Here is an 18,833-nt window from a genome sequence, read left to right on the forward strand (position 1 = left end):
TTAGATAAATTGAGATTTATTTTTGGTTGTGACCAAGAAAATTATATAAGGCACATTCTTAAATATCCCCAGGAGATAGAAACACAAGCATCCCCCACTACATAAAATGAATAGATTGCCAGAGAACTTAGTGCATGCCAGGAACATGGAAGCTAAAACTGGCACTAATCAGTGCCATAGATCCATAGATCATTAAGGAAGAGGCAGAGTGAGGTGGTTTTCTTCTATGGTAGTGTTTCCCAATATTTTGCTCCAGTCTTTATGTACTCTTGAAACTCAGAAGCGTTTCCTGAAAGAGAACAACATTTGTGCCCTAAACACCAGAGAAAACAAGTGAGACTATTTCCTGACTGAAGAAACCAATCTACGGGTTCGCGTATGTAGGGAGTTTAGGACAGGGAAGTGACACAAGTGTTCTTCAATAGAATAAGGTGGAGAGGTGCTGGTGCATATATTATGTGGTCTATGGAAATCATTTACAAATCTCTACACAACTGAAGTGAAAAGGGGGAGGGTAATGAGAGGGTTTCCTACACATATTTGTTTTGGCTTAGTGTTATTTACCGGAAAAACAGTTGGGAAGCATTGCTATAGGGAAATAATAGTATCAGGGTGGCACACCAACCTGAAATAAGCTTGATAGAGTCATCCTGGACCCAATCAATGAGAATTGGAGTCCATAACAGCAACTACCTCACAACCTGATGGTCTCTGTTTGGGAGACAGATGGATCTAGAAACAAGTCAGGAATAACGCACATTTGCAATGATTTCTTGGGAAAGCTACCAAAGAGATCACACACCTAGTACCAGTCTTGGCAACTGCACTAACAGTCATGAGAAACAGGCCTGAATTTTAGACCACAGGAAACCTCTCAAACCCTGTCAAGATTTTTGGTTCTGGTAGTTACTTTCACAACCTCAGTGTTATTTAAAAGGGAAACTTTTGTAGGGGAATTCTTTTTCATCTAGAAATCTTTGGGAGACAAACATGAAAAATATCCATAGAGCCCTTAGTGGTAATTTTGTACTTAGTTTGTAAATTAGACATGTTATTTACCTGAAAAGCATTTTTGAAAGTCATGTTAGCTCGTAACACATTTCAAGTGATTAAAAAATATGAATTTTTATCAACTGCAGATTCTTTTTAAGATTGAACATCAACTTAAAAAATAATTATGTGACAGCTTATTCTGGATATAATGTATCTGTGTAGTGGATTTTTCCTTACCAAAAAAAAAAATAGAGCCTGGGCTTCTCAAATTACTCTTTCTTTGAAACTGAATACAAACATTTGATAACTACCACCATTTTCATCCCCATTCAGCAGAAAAAGAATGTATGAGACGGTAGTAAGTAAAATGCTAAATATCAGATAACGGGGTGCCAACCTGAACAAGGACTCAGTGGCCCAAATTCTGACAACTCAGACTTGAATCGCATTCTCTAGCCTAGCTCCATTCACAGTTCTGTACTATCAGAGGGGATGAAATCTTTGGAGGCTGAATTCAGCATGCCAAGCTATGCTGCCACTACCTTTTTGCTCCATGAACAGAATTTGCATTATGGGATTTTAGACAAGACCAACACATTCTTCATTTCAGCCCCCATACCAAATTTGTAAAGCTTTTTGGGCCTCTTTTTCAGTTCTCCTTTGCACCTTGGACTTGAATCTGTGAAGTTATTAAATAGCACAACTATTTTCAGATGCAAGAAAGCATAGAAGATAATGGGGAAAAATTGATGTCTAATGGTGGTTCAGATCTCCCCTCTGTGATTCCTCTGTGGTACTCCAAAGAAGTCAGAAGCCCATCTTCCTGAGGGCAAACAGGTACTTATCCCTGTGTTGGGGATAAATTCTTTCTTTGTCTGGAGATATTAACCATTTGAAGCATCTAATTAAATTAATGCAAATTCAATAGTGCCCAACTCTATTCATTTCTTTCCTTGAATCCTAATGTTATAGAGTATGCAAATCCCTAGTAAAATTCCAAATAGAAATCATTCAGGCAACACTGAAGCAGCAGGAGCAGCAGCAGTTTGCTTGGGGAAGCAAGCCCATCCCTACTTTTTCCTGTCAGGCTTTGGTGGGAGACAGCCCCTGGAAGGAAGGGATAAGCCTTAGAAATGGACGGGGAGAGGGACTGATACCTGGAATGAGACCCATTCTTGCTGCTGCCAATAAGGGACTATGTAACCAAAAATTACCTTCCAAATTAGCTGTTTCTATTCAAATCTATTTATAGGGAAGTTGAACTGTCACCCTGAGTAATTCTAAGAAATTTTATTTGGGATGGAAATCTTCCCCAGAGCATTAGTTATAGCTAGTAGTAACTTATAGGTCCCTGGGAGTTTCTGGGGAAATACCTGAAACCTTGTACATTTGGCAGTTCCTAAGCAGCTATTTTAACAATATAGGCCCAAATCTACCTACCCTTACCATATCTGACCTTTTCCCTCTCTTACAGCTTCCTACATTCTGTTCACTCTGCTTCACTACTAATCTCCCATCTTCTGAGAAACATTTCCTTAAATCACTCTAGAATGATTTCACTTAAATTTCACTAACCAGCTTGGATTCTCATCACTTCCAACAGTTATGTGATGTCACCCTGACAATCAGAACAGCTTCTGAGTTTGAGATGGCAGTGGCCTTTGAGTTGTTGTTTCAGAACTGGAATAAGAGCTTTATTTTTCCTGCCTATACCACTCATAAAAGAGATTACTATTATCAGACCTTACCCTGTTCAAACAAGCTATAAAAATCGGTTCTTAAAATTGAATGTGAATTGGACCAAGTAAAACAACTGTAATTCTAATTGCCATCTCCTAAAATCAGCCATCACCCAAAAAACTCTATTGCTCTGTAACTCAAATAATGGTGATTCCTAGGGTTAGTTTTCCCCTGAATTATTCTCCCAGGACAATTGTGCTCTCTGGATTTTTCTCTTTTCGGACATTTAAAAATGCCTCAATTGAGGAAAAAAAAAGGCCACTGTGCTACACCTTCATTCTGGCTGATCAGGAGTCTCAACTGGCACCCTAACCTGCTTAGCCTCACCACTCTTCAATCAGGAAGAGCCTTCACAAGAGGTTAAAAACAAGGCACAAGTGCGAATTTTTACAAAAGGATCCAACAGTGCTTTTCAGCCCCAAACTCATCAAAGCTGTCAATGCAGTCCACACCCCACTTTGCTACCACTGTTGTGGCTGGCACGGATACATCTCAACATTCAGTTTTCCAGAATGCAACCCTGCTCCTCTATGATTTTAACCGGCTGGACTGGCAGCACCAGGTGGGAGATTCGACTCCACAGCCCACTCAATTTATCGGAGTCCATGTGATTGTAGGAGTTGGGGGTGTCTGAGTTAGTGAACCGATCCCAGAGCAAATCTCTCACTTTCTCCTCGACCTCCCTCGGGTTTAAACTCATCCCCAGAGTCTCCTCCTCCAGCAGGACCGTCAGCACTAGGGCCACATCTTTGAAGGCCGCGTTCTCATGGTCGCAGTACTTGTAGAAGATCAGGGTGGAGCCCGCAGGGAGTGACTCAAAGCGGTGAACCACGGCTGCCTTCTTGCCGTTCCGGAATCCAGAGCTCAGCTTCTCATCCACCTCAACTTTACAGTCATCACTGTCTTTCAGGCTTTGTGTAGTGCCGTCAATCCGAATGGCAGGGAGATTCATGAACGAGGAGTAGGCATCCGCAAGGTTGTGGCTTAGGCACTTGAGGGTTTCCTTTCCTTCCCAAGCAGCTGTCAGGATGACAGTAGCTGGCTCTGTGGGGTGCGAAGTATTGAGGTGCTTTTTCAGAAACTTGTGCCCCCTCTGCCACAGGAAAGAGCTCTGGCCTGGAAATTTGTGTTTTAGGAGGCTGAATTCAGCCAAGAAGGCATTCAGGGCAGGGTTGTCTGGCACAGACTGAGCCTGAGAAGAATATAAATCCGAATATAAATCCATCTTGGTGATCAGGAAAATACTAAGGACTATACCCATGAAAGCATAAAAGAAGTACTCTGTCAAAGGAAAATGAAGATGGGAAGACAAAATGAGTCAGAAACACAACATTTGGATCGGAAACAAATCCTGTGGCAAACTGCAGAAGAAGCCTGGTGATACTGAGAAGCAGTGTGGCCTAATGGAAAGAGCACATGCCTGAGGAGTTAGGGGACCTGGGTTCTAATCCCGGTTCGGCCACTTGCTGGCTGTGTGATCTGGGACAAGTCACTTCATTTCTCTTTGCTTCAGGTACCTCATCTGTAAAATGGGGATTTAAAAAGTCTGTTCTCCCTCAAACTATGAGCCCCATGTGCAACAGGGACACTGTGTCTTACCTGCCTATACTGTATCTATCCCAGTGCTTGGCACATAGTAAGCACGTGACAAATACCACAATCATTATTAGACCCTGCCCTGAAGTATCAAGAACAACATATCTTTCAGGTACTGGTAGCTTATTACCTGAACAATTTTCCACTCACATGTCCTCATAAACCCATACTTCATCTTGGGTTTAATCATGAGAAGAGAAACCATTAAATTGAATACTTAATTGAAAGTTGAATGCCCTGAACTCTTGAGGCCCTTAGCTTTGAAAAGCAAGAGTGTTTTATCTTGCAGAGTCTCTGATCTTTTGGATTGCTGTAGCTGTATTTCTTTCGGGGACTATATTTTTCTTTGTAATTGTTTCTCCTCCTTAAATTGTGAGCTTTTTATACACACTGACAAAATAGTTACCTTTATTTTAACTTCCCCAGGGCCCAGAATAGTGCAATGCACAAAGTAGTATGCTTAATAAATAACTATTGTAGATGGCAATTCAAATATTAGATCTGGTGACTTCCAAAATTAGTCTTTATAACTGCTTCTTGCTAAGTGTAATTTTAAAAACACACACAAAAAATACTTTATCATTTATTCCTGATGTTCAGCTGATCTGTTAATTTCTGTTTTGCTGAGCACGGCAAAACACTATTCAGCTTCCCCTCGAGAGTTCCTAACGTCAGTACAGTAGCGCCTCTCGTTACTTCACTTGTCTTTTTTTTTGTACCCCACCTCCAGGACTAAAACAGAACCAAACGTTATGCTAATTGACTGGTATAATTTATTGACTTTCTGACTTCTTCAAATTGAAAGCACCTGAATGAACATTTAACACTGTAGAGAATGCAAGTCTTTTTCTTACCATATTTCAAAAAAATGTTTCGAATGATTTCCCTTCCACTGTCAGGTGTTCGCTCTCTGCTTTGTTGCCCAAGGCTTTCAGCTTCAAGGAATAAAAAAGTGAGACTTTTATTAGCCAAAGCTCTGAAGAGACTGCTTCAGTCCCGCTCCCCTCTGATGCCTGGTCCTTCGGCTTCAAACCCTATCACAGCCCTCTGAGTAATTATGTAAAGTGCCCCGTGCTGGTCAGTCCTGACTTCTTCACAAATCAGTTTTTGAGATATTAGCACCCAGAATGGCAGATTTTAAAAAAAGCAGCTACTGTAAACTGTAATCTTTCCCCTTCCTCTCAAAACAAAAAACTGTCTAGATGGAAAACTGGATGCTACAAAAGAATTGGGTCGGAAAAGTGCTGAGAATATTTGGAACCAAGCTAACAGAGAAAAATAGCACTTAACTCTGCCACTACCTTCATTGCATTGTAGACTCAGTTTCCCCACCTTTAGAAGGAGATAAATGAAAGAAGCCTGGTAAAACACTAGGTGAGTAGAATGATGTTCTGGTTAAAAGGACAGAAGAGAGTCTCAAAGGTTAGACATGTAGATCCTCCCTTCTTCAAAGATTTACAAACACCCATTCACTCAACAACACAGAACTAAGAAAGAGAAGATGTTACTCTTCTTTGTATAAAAGGGATCAATCAGTCGAGTGCAGAGCACTGGAAACTTGCTGAGAGAAGTTATTTGTTTTAACTGGGAACTCGGGAATTCTAGGATCCCCTCCCTAAGTCCAAATGCTGAAAATAAATCAGATTGAAGTACGATCTTAGTCCCTGGATTCACCCTCAGGTCAAGTTAGACACACAATTGATAAATCTCCTCTGGTTCTACTTATAAATACTTTCAGAATGAGCCACGCTGTGAGGGTACTTGTCTACTTGTTTTTCTTTGACTCATCTCCTCAACCTCTATTCACTACCCCTAACTTGCATCATTCCAGTAATCTTGTCCCATCTCCAATTTCACAGAATGATCTCCCCTCCTCAAGAGTTTTTAATCTCCTAGGTGTGCCCCCATGCCCCGTTTTTGTTCTATAATCTGCTCATATAAAACAACATGGCTCCAATCAGAAACCTCTAAACATAGTTCCTCACTCTCTACGTACACTGGAAATTTTTGAGGAGTAAGAAGATGTGCAGTATGATGTTTTAGAAAAATAATCAAGGCAGAAATGAAGTATGGACTGGATACGGAAGAGACTTGAGGTGGAGACTGATGCAGTAGTTAAGCAAAGACGAAGGCATTGGTGATCTTAGAGAATTCAGTCTATGCGGAATGAAGGGAATGGAAACCAGCTTGAAAAGGGTCAGAAGGGATTTGAAGGAGAGAAGGAAGTAGCAGGTTTGTACAACTAGTTTGACAATCAAGCAATCGATCATATTTATTGTGTGCTTACTGTGTGCAGAACACTGTATTAAGTCCTTGGGAGAGTACAGTATAACAGAATTGGTAGACATGCTCCATGCCCAGAAGGAGTTTACAGTCTAGCGGGTGAGACCGATATTAAAATAAATTATGGATGTGTACATAAGTTCTATGGGGCTGAGTGACGCAGAAGGAAGAGGGAGTAGGAGAAATGAGGGCTTAGTCGGGAAAGACCTCTTGGAGGAGATATGATTTTAATAGGTCCGTGAAGGTGAGAGAGTGGTTGTCTGTTGGATATGAAGGGGGAAGGCCAGAGGCAGGACACAGGTGAGGGGTTGGCAGTGAGGTAGGCAAGATAGGACAGAAATGGGAGTTTGGGCAGTAGTTGAGGATACAGTGGCACTCGGGATTTTTTTTTAATATGGGAAAGACATGAGCATGTTTGAGCGGTGGAAGATGAAGGTACGGAAGGAAGAAGTGTTTTTCGAAGGGGAGAGGAGACGGTCAGAAGCATAGGTAGAAAGGCTGGATCTCAAAAACAGGTTGATGAGGCTAATTTGGAAGAACTGCATTAGGCAATAAAATATATATGTACATTCTAGAGATGTGTTATGCTGGAAACCAACAATATGCAAACTATTTTTCACTGGGGCTTACAGACATCTCTTTAGTGTTAAGTTAAATCACAAATTTTGTGCAAGGCACAGAGGATTGTGGGTTGGCTCAGAGCAGGAGCAAATGATTCCTGAGAGTCCTGCATGACAAACTGCTGTGATGGCTTTTCCCAAAAGGTAGCCAGCTTTGCATACCTTTTCCCAAGGCTAACGGGAGATTCTGACAGCAGCTTCCGACCACAGGCAGAAACCCTGGCCAAACCATATGGATCAGGAACCAAACAACTACAATCCGCACCTCCCCATCAGCACAGACACATCCTGACTCCACTCTCAAGGTTCCCCCTCTCCCCTCTGCTGATGGCTCATCCCAAACACATCCTGGGAGAGCCCTCCTCTCCCTCCCATTCACAGCTGCTGCTCCTCACCACTTTCTTGTAGGGGGTGATGCTCCTTCAAGATCCTTTCCTTCTTGGGTGTCAAGTCAGAAATTGGCTGGGTTTCCTTGGGGTCTGGAGTTGGTGGTTGAGCATCGACAGTCTGTTGCTCCTGGGGAGCTTCTGGTGTCTCATTTTCTTCACTTGAGAGCGTTAAGGAGCTGTTCCCTGGAGAGCCCAATGCTCTTTCTACATTTTCGCTTGAAGAATTGCTTGCATTTTGCTCCAAAGTTTTCGTTCTGTCAGAGATTGGCTGGGTTTCCTTGGGATCTGGAGTTGGTGGTTGAACATCAACAGCCTCCTGCTCCAGTGGAACTTTTAGTTTCTCATTCTCTGCACCTGATGGTGTTGACAAAGTGCTCTCTGGGGAGGTCAATGCTTTGCCTATATTTTCACTTGTGTTTTGTTCCAAGAGCTTTTCAGGTAATTCTTTGAGGTTGGGGGAATGCCCATCTTTTCCTGTTGGAGAGTCTTGGACATGATCCATCTCTTTTTCTCTCTCTGGAGCTCTCCTTTCATCTGTTTTGTCAGAATTTGCAGGTTCACTCTCTGGGTCTAGGTTTTGGGATCCAACTGCATCTATCTTTGGGGTCACAACCATATGATCAGAAGTAGAACTTTCTTCACAGGGACCTGATGTGATCTCACCCTCATTTTCCAGAGGTGTCTCTGTCAGTGTGTCTTCTAATGAATAGCCTGTTGAAGCTGAAGTATATTCAATAATTTAGTTTATTTTTTTAAATTATGGAAAACATCCTTCTTTTGGTGGGGGGATTGGAAGGACAGGAGGGCATTTATAAAACTCCCACAATGCTTCCTCTTCCTCTGATCCCCACCTCTTGTTGTCACTCATTAAAGCCAACCTCTTATCTTGAGAAGCTACCATAGTAAAGATCAGCATGTACTAACTACGGGTGTTCAGTAAATGTTAGTAAGCAGAGTGGCCTAGCGGAAAGAGCACAGGCTTGGGAGTAAGAGGACCTGGGTTCTACACCCTGCTCTACCACTTGCCTGCTGTATGACCTTAGGTAAGTCAGTTAAATTTGCAGTGCTTCAGTTTTCTCATCTGTAAAATGGGGATTAAATACCTGTGCTCCCTCCTACCTAAGACTGTGTGGGACAGGGACTATGTCTGACCTAATTATCTTGTAACTGCCCAATCACTTAATACAGTGCTTGGTATAAGGAACTCCTTAACAAATTTATTATTATTATTACTCTTAATATTAATCATAAATTATATTTAAATTTTCTTTCATCTATTAAACTTGATCAAAGTTAAACTTTAAAACTCATTTTTGCTTAGTGTTCTTCAGTTTTAGCCCATCCCTCCTTATTTCCCCATAACATTGTCCCCTGGGGCTCTGATCTTCATATTCCCAGGCAAACTGTACCTTTTTCTGGTGACCGATATTCACTTTCTGACATTGTTACTTTCTCCCAGAGAGGAAAGGACAGGTGTTGAGTAGAAGATAAGATTTTACAGTCTGGTTCTCCTTCTGGAGGTGCCTTGCTTTTCCCTCTCAGTTCTGAAGAGTTTCCCAGGTTCCCAAAATCTCATGCCTCCTCAAACTCAGACCAGGGCTTTGGATAACTAAGAGTAAACACCAAAACAATTAATGTCAGGATCTGCTATACATCCAATGAAAGGGAAAGAAATCAATTCAGTTACAGTAAAATACTTGCATAAATTTGTCAAATTTGTTTTCAGTCCAAATTTCCCGGTAGAAAGGAAAAAAAAAACAACCTTGCTTGTTTTAAACTGAATATATATTTCCTTTATGATCCTCTGGGATTCACAGACCTAGAAAGTGCAAGTTTTGGATACAAAACCTAATTACCCGAACTAGACTAATTTTCCTAAAGAAAATCAAATGTTCTGATGACTGAGCCTGTCCATTGAGTAGGTAGCAAAGTCCTATGTGTCAGCTTTGCTAGGCAAGGGCTTAGAGCCAAGTGGCGAGAAAGGGCCCCAGAAATGCCCTTATCTCAGAAAGGAGCAGAGAGTGCAGCTTTTATCTTGGATGGACCTTAATCCAGCAACTGAGTGTGCTTGAGTACCACTAAAATCAGTCAGATTAGTCAATCAATCAATAGTATTTATTGAGTGCTTACTATGTGCAGAGCACTGTACTAAGCACTTGGGAGAGTACAGTACAACAGAATTAACAGACATGTTTCCCCACAGAGTAAGTGCTCAATAAATACCACTGACTGATAGATTTAATAAAGAGAGCAAGTTGGGGAGTAGAAGGTGAAGAGAGCAACTAAGTAATGTGGAGTTAGTTGGTGGTGGGACTCTAAGCTGATGATGAGGCATTTTTGTTTGATGTACATGGAAATGGGAGACCAGTGGAGGATTTTGAGTTGTGGAGAAATGTACACAGAGTGATGCTTTGAGATGATCTGTGCAAAAGGGTGTAGTATACATTAGAGTGGGGAGAGGCTGGAGGTAGGAAGATCTGCAAGGAGACTGACAGGACTGTCAAACCATGTTATGATCAGAGCCTGTATCAAGGTGGTAGCTATTTGGGTGGAGAGGAAGAAGTGGATCTGCGAGATATTAGGTACGGAGAACCAGGAGAATTTAGTGGTAGAGTGAATGTGAGATTTCATTCATTCATTCATTCAATCACATTTATTGAGCTCTTACTGTGTGCACAGCACGGTACTAAGAACTTGGGAAAATATAATACAGCAATAGAGAGACAATCCCTGCCCATAACGAGCTCACAGTCTTGCGGGGGAGACAGACACAAATACAACTAAACAGACATCAATATAAATAAATAAAATTGTGAAAGACGGTGTTGAGGGTGCCACTGGGGTTGCAGGCTTCTGGTTCAGTGAGGATGGTGGTATATCTACTGACATGGGAAAGTTGGGAGGAGAAATGGGTTTGAGAGAAAGACGTGTAGTTCTGTTTTAGACAACTGAGCTTGAGGTGGCAGAGGGACGTCAAAGTGGAGATGACCTTTTAGCAAGGGGAGAAAAAGAACTGCATATCAGGTCAGTGGATCATATTTAGTCAGGTGAACTTCTGGACTAGAATGATAGATATGGAAGTCTATTTGGCCTAGAGAGGGTAGCTGAATCCATATGAGTGGATGAGCTCCCAAAATGAGCGTAGAAGTGTTTTGCAAGTGTGGCCTGTAAATTACTAACCTATCTGCCTTTATTTATAATGACTAGGCTCAGCAAGGTAACCAAAAATGCTACCAGATACTGTAGTTGAGTTATCCTTTTAGAGCAAACCCACTATCTTCCCACACTTTCCGAGATGCCTTTTCACTTCTGTTTCCATTCTGTCAGGCACTTCCCAGCCTAGAAAGCATGGTCCCAGTCAATCTGTAGAACTGCCTACAATTGTGCCACAAGAGATAAAACTATTGCTGACATAGCTGCAACAAGAATAGAAGCAATAACTTCTAGAAAGTATATTCTTTGGACTAAGCTGTAAACGCCTTGAGAAAAGGGATCAAAGTGTACTAATTATGCTGTTCTCAATTAAGCACTTAAAAGGTGCTCAATAAATACCATTGATTGATTCTGTAATTTCATCTGAACTCTCACCCATGATAAATAAAACCAGAGCAGAGTACAAAGAAGAAAAATAACTGAATGGAAAGTCTTAAATTCCACCTTTCCAAAAAAATCCATTACATAATTTGTTATCTCTCATACTGTCTTAAATTCACATCTGTTGCCTCAAACATAACTTTTAAGGTGTGTAAGGAGGAAAAAGAGAAAGTTCCTATTGGATCCCAAATACGATTCAATGGTCTTTGAAATAAACATATGACTCAAAAAGGAACTCTAATAAAAGTTGACCAAAAAGACCATGACAAACAAGAAAGCCCATTTCTCTAACTGGCATTAAGTTTTGCAATTCAATGTTTGTGACATAAGTTAGCTGGCATGAAGTTTTGCAGTTAAGTATTTGTGATGACTTAAGGAGGTACAAAATAGATTTGTTTAAGACAGAGACAAACGACTTTAAAATAAATGCGTTTTAATGTAAGTGCTGAATAGTGAGGAATAGCAGGTAGGTGGGAACAGGAAGAGATTCACCATCCAGTTGTGAATGAGATGGGCATCTTGTATTTACGGTAGGCAATCAAATTATTGGGTGAATAGCAGAATTTGCATGCCCTGCCCCTTCAAACTTTTTTCCTTTCTGAATCCTCTAAAATACTGTACAGTACTCTTCCACATAAACCCTAAATAACAATCCTTGGTCAGTAATCTTCTGAAGAGCATTCCCACTATCCAACTTGTCGTGGAATTAAATTCGGCAGTTGTTTTTCTCAGGTCTGGCTACTTGTTTAGTAGCTCTGAAACTGTTGCTTTCAATTCGCCACCCTTACTCTGAAACTCAGAGAAACGATTTCTCTTTTGTACTTTATTCTCGATAGCGTTTTTGAGAACGGAAGAGTAAATATTCTAGAGAGTAAACAATATGAAATAAAATATTAATTTTATTTACTTACTCAGATTCTTCCTGGAGCATGGGGGTCCTTAAAAGTTGGATTTATCATACAGACCCAAACGGAGGCCAAATGCAAATTTTGAGGAAAACCTTTAGACTCGATTCCGGGCAGGAAAAAAAAAAAAAAGCAGGCACTAACCTATACACCCACAACCTCAAATCCTTCCCATGTCAACGTGACAGTGAACTCTGCCCTCGGAAAAGGGCTTCCCGAGGGATACTGGGATTGGTAGTTTTTTCTTTTCGTTTTCTATGACGTTGTAGAATTACACTTCCTATTTGCAAACACCAAGTATTTGACAAATTTTAGTTAGCAGATCCGAACTGGTTTTCAGTAACTTGCAAGGGAAAAACAGCAACTTTCGAATTATCAACCCCGGGGGGGTGAAAAATAAAACTGTTCGGAATCTCGAATAATGCTAATTTCTCCCAAGGGGACCTAAAGAATCCAACCCTCCTTTTCCCAACCTCCGTCAGGGTCTCAATTTTCAAAAGCATCGTAAATTTAATATAAACAAGTTTTCTTGTATTTTGATAGCTGAGATTTGTGGGATAACCGAGCCCCGATCGTTCAGGAAATCGGTTATTGTTTTCCCCTCCTCACTAATAAAAAGATGTAACTTTCTTTTTACGTCGTTGTCAACCTGATCCCGAGCGGAGGTAGGAATGCAATTTGAGATTTTTGAAAGGGCAATGTTATTTCTCCCCGAACCCCTGAAAGAAAAAAAAAATGTACTTGTAGAACACAAGACTTCTATGTAAGCTAAAAAAACTGCTCCACAAGACTGCTAGTGTTGGGAAGTGAAGTTATTGAAGGGAAAGCAGCACTCTGTAATTTTTCTCAAAAGAAATCTTTAAAAGTACCATAAAATATATAGAGAGAACACAAGGGAAATAACACTTTTCAAATTCCTTTTATTATTAATAATGATAATAATAGTAATTGTGGTATTTGTTAACTGCTTACTGTATGCCAAGCACTGTTCTAAGCATTGGGGTAGATAAAAGGTAATCAGGTTGGACACAGTCCATGTCCCTCACGGGGCTCACAATCTAGATCTCCATTTTACAGATGAGGTAACTGAGGCACAGAGAAGTTAAGTGACTTGCCCAAGGTCACATAGCAGACATGTGACAGGGCCAGAATTAGAACCCATGATCTCTGACTCGAGGCCCATGCTCTTTCCACTAGGCCATGCAGTTTCTCTACTGTTTCTTTCTTCTGTGTCTTTTGAGCGTCTTGAGCATTGCAGATAGGTGAACCTCTGCATCACAAAGGTTTTCTGACTAAGGAAACATAGACATTTGCTCAAGAGGGACACCTGGAATCTTTTAAATGGGGATTTTCTATTATTCAGAGGCTAGTGGGAAAGAGATAAAGTTAATTTCTATACTCCCTCTTTCCCTCCACCCCCACCATACCTTTAATAGTAATTATGGTACTTGTTAAGCGCTTACTATATGCCAAGCACTGTTCTAAGTGCTGGACTAGATACAAGGTAGTCAGGTTGGACACAGTCCCTGCCCCACATCGAGCTCGCAGTTTTAATCCCCATTTTACAGATGAGGTGACTGAGGCCTAGAGAAGTAAAGTGACTTACCCAAGCTCACACAGCAGACATGTGGTGGACCTGGGATCGGAACCCATGACCTGACTTCCAGTCCCGTGTTCTATCCACTAAACCACGCTACTTCTCCCAAAGTAGTGGGTGCCTTATCTAGGAGGCCCAGAATTTCTTCACTGAACCAGTTCTGCCTTGTCATGAATGTCGTGACTAATCTTTCACCTTAATTTTTTTTTTTTTCCTTTGGAATAGTACCTGCTGGCTTCCAGGTCAAAGCTACACAAAAGTGGGAGAAGCAGCGTAGCTTTATTAGCATGTAGATCATGGTGCTGGGAGCCAGAAAGACCTCGGTTCTTGTTCCAGGTCTGCCACTTGTCTGCTGTGTGACCTAGGGCAAGTCACTTAACTTCTCTTTGTCTCAGTTACCTCATCTGTAAAATGGAGACTAAGATTGTGAGCCCTATGTGGGACATGGACTGTAGCACTGTGCGCGATACCACTGTACCTAAATATGTAAAGGAAGGTCTCATTTCCCTTCTCGTGAGGTAAAATGCAAAGCTTATTTGTACCTTCTTCCTTACTGTTGTTCCCCATTTTAAGAGGGAGGTTCCTCTTTTGCTGAACTATCAGATTTTTATACAATAATGTTTATAAAGCATGTAAATACGGTAGCTGTTAGAATACTGTTTTAAAGTGTGATAATGGTATTACATCCATACTCTGGGTGTCACCAAGATTGATCCTAAAGATAATAAATACCCTTTATTATCACTTTGAATCAATTCTCTCAAAAAGGCTCCATTTCAATTAATCCTAGTGAAAAACGCCTTCTTTTACAGGGCAGGAGTGTGTGTATTTTGGTGAATAACTCATATTTTCTCCCTCAAGGCAATGTAGTTTGTCAAAATCTGGTTGCAACAGGAGTGGCAGCCATGCCAAAGAGTAGACTGGGGTATTCTGACTTCTTAATACCTGTGAGGTATTTGAAGGTGGATTTCCACTTGTCCCATTGTGCAGCGCAAAGGCCCCTACAACAGGGATTCCCAAAATTCCTCTGAATTAGAATGAAACCTTGAGTTGATTATACCATTTTTAATGTCATGGCTCCGTAACATCCGCCGGCATACAGAATTCACTCAAACGGAATGACGCAGTCAAAATTTGGGGACTCTAGCAAGAACTTGGGGGTGGTTTTGCTTTCGGGCCGGGCTTGACTCCAAATATTTCACCAAGTTAAGGCTTTTTTTTTAATAGCATTTATTAAGCGCTTACTATGTGCAAAGCACTGTTCTAAGCGCTGGGGAGGTTACAAGGTGATCAGGTTGTACCACCGGGGGCTCACAGTTTTAATCCCCATTTTACAGATGAGGTAACTGAGGCCCAGGGAAGTTAAGTGACTTGCCCAAGGTCACACAGCTGAGAGTTGGCGGAGCCGGGATTTATAATAATAATAATGGCATTTATTAAGCGCTTACTATGTGCAAAGCACTGTTCTAAGCGCTGGGGAGGTTACAAGGTGATCAGGTTGTCCCACGGGGGGCTCACAATCTTAATCCCCATTTTACAGATGAGGTAACTGAGGCACAGAGAAGTGAAGTGACTTGCCCAAAGTCACACAGCTGACAATTGGCAGAGCTGGGATTCGAACCCATGAACTCTGACTCCAAAGCCCGGGCTCTTCCCACTGAGCCACAGTGCTTCTCAGGCTTGAATCAATCAATCGTATTTATTGAGCGCTTACTGTGTGCAGAGCACTGTACTAAGCGCTTGGGAAGTACAAGTTGGCAACATATAGAGACAGTCCCTACCCAACAGTGGGCTCACAGTCTAAAAAGACTGCTTGAAGAAGGAGTTGGGATAAACAAACCCTTAAAATGGGGGGGGCGGGGAGACCTCTGGCCATTGTCCCTCTGAGGGGCAGGAGGGTGTCGGGAGGGGGAAGTGGCCGCTTGAACCAGCGTGGCTGTGGTACTTGTATGGGAAGCAGTGTGGCTCAGTGGAAAGAGCCCGGGCTTTGGAGTCAGAGGTCATGGGTTCAAATCCCAGCTCCGCCTCTTGTCAGCTGTGCGACTTTGGGCGGGTCACTTGGCTTCTCTGTGCCTCAGTTCCCTCACCTATGGAATGGGGATGAAGACTGTGAGTCCCCCGTGGGACATCCTGATCGCCTTGTAACCTCCCTAGCGCTTGGAACGGTGCTTTGCACATAGTAAACGCTTAATAAATGCTATCATTATCAGGGAAGCAGCGTGGCTCAGTGGAAAGAGCATGGGCTTTGGAGTCAGAGGTCACGGGTTCAAATCCCGGCTCCAACAATTGTCAGCTGTGTGACTCTGGGCAAGTCACTTGGCTTCTCTGGGCCTCAGTCACCTCATCTGTAAAATGGGGATTAAAAACTGTGAGCCCCCCATGGGACAACCTGATCACCTCGTAACCTTCCCAGCGCTTAGAACAGTGCTTTGCACATAGTAAGCGCTTAATAAATACCATCAGTATTATTATTATCATTATTATTATTTGTTTGCTAGGCACTTACCACGTGCCAGGCACCATTCTAAGAGCTGGGGTGGAAACCGGCAAATTGGGTTGGACCCTCTCTGTATCCCACGTGGGGCTCACAGTCTCCATCCCCATTTTGCAGATGAGGGAACTGAGGCACAGGGGAGTTGAGTGACTCACCCAAGGTCATGCGGCAGACAAATGGCAGCAAACCTTGTGACTCCCTGGCCCGTGCCCTAGCCCTATGCAGCAGACAAATGGCAGCAAACCTTGTGACTCCCAGGCCCATGCTGTAACCCCATGCAGCAGACAAATGGCAGCAAACCTTGTGACTCCCTGGCCCGTGCCCTAACCCCATGCAGCAGACAAATGGCAGCAAACCTTGTGACTCCCAGGCCCGTGCTCTGTCCCTATGCAGCAGACAAATGGCAGCAAACCTTCTTCATGCTGCTGCCCGGATTGTCTTTGTCCAGAAACGCTCTGGGCATGTTACTCCCCTCCTCAAAAATCTCCAATGGCTACCAATCAATCTGCGCATCCGGCAGAAACTCCTCACCCTGGGCTTCAAGGCTGTCCATCCCCTCGCCCCCTCCTACCTCACCTCCCTTCTCTCCTTCTCCAGCCCAGCCCGCACCTTCCGCTCCTCTGCCGCTGATCTCCTCACCGTACCTCATTCTCGCCAGTCCCGCCATCGACCCCCGGTCCACGTCATCCCCCAGGCCTGGAATGCCCTCCCTCTGCCCATCCGCCAAGCTAGCTCTCTTCCTCCCTTCAAGGCCCTACTGAGAGCTCACCTCCTCCAGGAGGCCTTCCCAGACTGAGCCCCTTCCTTCCTCTCCCCCTCGTCCCCCTCTCCATCCCCCTCATATTACCTCCTTCCCTTCCCCACAGCACCTGTATATATGCATATATGTTTGTACATGTTTATTACTCTATTTATTTATTTATTTTGCTTGTACATATCTATTCTATTTATTTTATTTTGTTATGTTTGGTTTTGTTCTCTGTCTCCCCTTTTTAGACTGTGAACCCACTGTTGGGTAGGGACTGTCTCTGTATGTTGCCAACTTGTACTTCCCAAGAGCTTAGTACAGTGCTCTGCACACAGTAAGCGCTCAATAAATACGATTGATTGATTGATTGATTCTGACTCCCAGGCCCATGCCCTATCCCTGTGCAGCAGACAAATGGCAGCAAATCTTGTGACTCCCAGGCCCGTGCCCTATCCCCATGCAGCAGACAAATGGCAGCAAACCTTGTGACTCCCTGGCCCGTGCCCTATCCCTATGCCATACTGCTTATCTATCGATGGTTATCGATTGACCTCTGGTATGTACTGAGCGCTCGCTTGCTTTGTGGAGAGCCCCGCACAAAACGCTCGGGAGGGTACACTACAACAGAGTTGGTAGATGGGACCCCTACCCACAAGGAGTTTAGAGGAGTTGGGCGTTAAAACAGATTATTGGATCGGTTTCATCACACCCCACAGACAAACGTTTGAAGTCGACGCCTGCCAATGACAAAGGAAGAAATCATCTTTAGGAGGCGTGAAGATGGAGCCATCTAGTCTCGGCTTGCTACCGCTTCAGCAAAACCCTTTCATTTTGGCCTCATGATGGCTTCTGCTTAGTTACTAGGTTTGATGAAAAATTGGATCTCGCACCTGCAGTATTGGGGAACATCCAGCTCCTCAATTTTACTCGCTTTTGGCCCGCTACACATCCGCCATACACCCCCTGGCCTGGAATGCCCCCCCTCCCCACATCCGTCAAGCTAGCCCTCTTCCTCCCTTCAAGGGCCTTCTGAGAACTCACCTCCTCCAGGAAGCCTTCCCAGACTCGGCCCCCTCCTTCCTCTCCCCCTCCTCCCCCTCTCCATCCCTCTCGCCTTACCTCCTTCCCTTCCCCACAGCACCTGCATATGTATATATATATATATATATATGTATGTTTGTACATATTTATTACTCTATTTTACTTGTACATATCTATTCTATTTACTTTATTTTGTTAGTATGTTTGGTTTTGTTCTCTGTCTCCCCCTTTTAGACTGTGAGCCCACTGTTGGGTAGGGACTGTCTCTAGATGTTGCCAACTTGTATTTCCCAAGCGCTTAGTCCAGTGCTCTGCACACAGTAAGTGCTCAATAAATACGATTGATTGATTGATTGATTGATTCTGACTCCCAGGCCCATGCCCTATCCCTATGCAGCAGACAAATGGCAGCAAACCTTGTGACTCCCAGGCCCGTGCTCTAACCCCATGCAGCAGACAAATGGCAGCAAACCTTGTGACTCCCAGGCCCATGCCCTATCCCTATGCCATACCGCTTATCATCTATCGATGGTTATGGATTGATCTCTGGTATGTACTGAGCGCTTGCTTGCTTTGTGGAGAGCCCTGTACAAAACGCTTGGGAGGTCACACTACAACAGAGTTGGTAGATGGGACCCCTGCCCACAAGGAGTCTAGAGGAGGAGTTGGGCGTTAAAAACAGATTATTGGATTGGTTTCATCACACCCCACAGACAAACGTTTGAAGTCGATGCTTGCCAATGACAAAGGAAGAAATCATCTTTAGGAGGCGTGAAGATGGAGCCATCTAGTCTAGTTTATTACTCTATTTATTTATTTATTTTGCTTGTACA

The 18,833-nt window shown here is 43.0% G+C and overlaps 1 protein-coding gene across 4 annotated transcripts in view; it reads right to left on the reverse strand.

Moving 5' to 3' along the window:
- TOR1AIP2 (torsin 1A interacting protein 2) overlaps positions 1-18,833 on the reverse strand; it is a 20,665-nt gene continuing 1,832 nt past the window's right edge. The window contains exons 1-7 of one of the 4 annotated variants that reach the window (XM_038757785.1): positions 12,127-12,290; positions 9,031-9,230; positions 7,628-8,341; positions 5,184-5,264; positions 3,401-4,014; positions 626-732; positions 1-289 (exon numbers count right to left, since the gene is read on the reverse strand). In XM_038757785.1, coding sequence (XP_038613713.1) covers positions 661-732; positions 3,401-4,014; positions 5,184-5,264; positions 7,628-8,341; positions 9,031-9,064 — 1,515 coding nt within the window. In that variant the 5' untranslated portion in view covers positions 9,065-9,230; positions 12,127-12,290 and the 3' untranslated portion in view covers positions 1-289; positions 626-660. Of the gene's footprint in view, positions 4,015-5,183; positions 5,265-7,627; positions 8,342-9,030; positions 9,231-12,126; positions 12,291-18,833 lie in introns of those variants that run through there. The other 3 variants (XM_038757784.1, XM_038757782.1, XM_038757783.1) reach the window with 3 other exon arrangements.

Source organism: Tachyglossus aculeatus, chromosome 16 (genome assembly GCF_015852505.1).
Source record: "Tachyglossus aculeatus isolate mTacAcu1 chromosome 16, mTacAcu1.pri, whole genome shotgun sequence".
Classification (NCBI taxonomy): domain Eukaryota; kingdom Metazoa; phylum Chordata; class Mammalia; order Monotremata; family Tachyglossidae; genus Tachyglossus; species Tachyglossus aculeatus.